This window comes from Fonticula alba, assembly GCF_000388065.1.
Source record: "Fonticula alba strain ATCC 38817 unplaced genomic scaffold supercont2.7, whole genome shotgun sequence".
Classification (NCBI taxonomy): Eukaryota; order Rotosphaerida; family Fonticulaceae; genus Fonticula; species Fonticula alba.
In genome coordinates, this window is record NW_009242977.1 from 201,345 (window position 1) to 201,917 (window position 573).

The following is a 573-nucleotide window of genomic DNA, read 5'->3' on the forward strand; positions in this document are numbered from 1 at the left end:
CGCAAGCCACCCCCTTGCCGGCAACTCGGCCAGTTGTTGGCGTTCCAGATTTTCGGCGGCTTCTTCGCCAACCAGTCCGGCATGCTGGTCTGGCTGCGCTGGCTGCAGTACATCTCCCCGCACAAGTGGAGCTTCCAGGCGCTGATGGTCAATGAGTTCCGCGACCGGGTGATCACTTGCACGCCGGAGGAAATGATCATGACCCCAAGCGGCCCCATCTGCCCGGTGACCACCGGCGAGGATCTCCTCCGGAATTTCGGCTTTGATCCCTCCCTGCGGGCGATGTGGAAGTCCGTTTGGATGTTGGCCATCTTGTTCGTCGGGATTCGCATCCTTGGCTGGCTGATGTTCGAGTTCCAGTCTTGGCGCACCACCGCCCGCCGGTCCCGCAAGTAAGCCTCCCCCTTCGATTTTCCCCTTCTTCCTCTCTCTCTCTCTCTCTCTCTCTCTCTCCCTCTCTCTCTCTCTCCCTCTCCCTCTCCCTCTCTCTCTCTCTCTCTCTCTCTCTCTCTCTCCCTCCCCCGATCTTTCTCTCCCCGCGTCTCCCATCTTCCATCGATCCTGCCCGTTTGC

At 60.4% G+C, this 573-nt stretch overlaps 1 protein-coding gene across 1 annotated transcript in view; it reads left to right on the top strand.

Annotated features, from left to right (window-relative positions):
- H696_04234 (hypothetical protein) overlaps nucleotides 1-573 on the top strand; it is a gene marked incomplete at its 5' end in the record, with an annotated part of 4,387 nt that overhangs the window by 1,061 nt on the left and 2,753 nt on the right. The window contains one exon of the mRNA XM_009498113.1: nucleotides 34-392. Coding sequence (XP_009496388.1) covers nucleotides 34-392 — 359 coding nt within the window. The remainder of the gene's footprint in view (nucleotides 1-33; nucleotides 393-573) is intronic.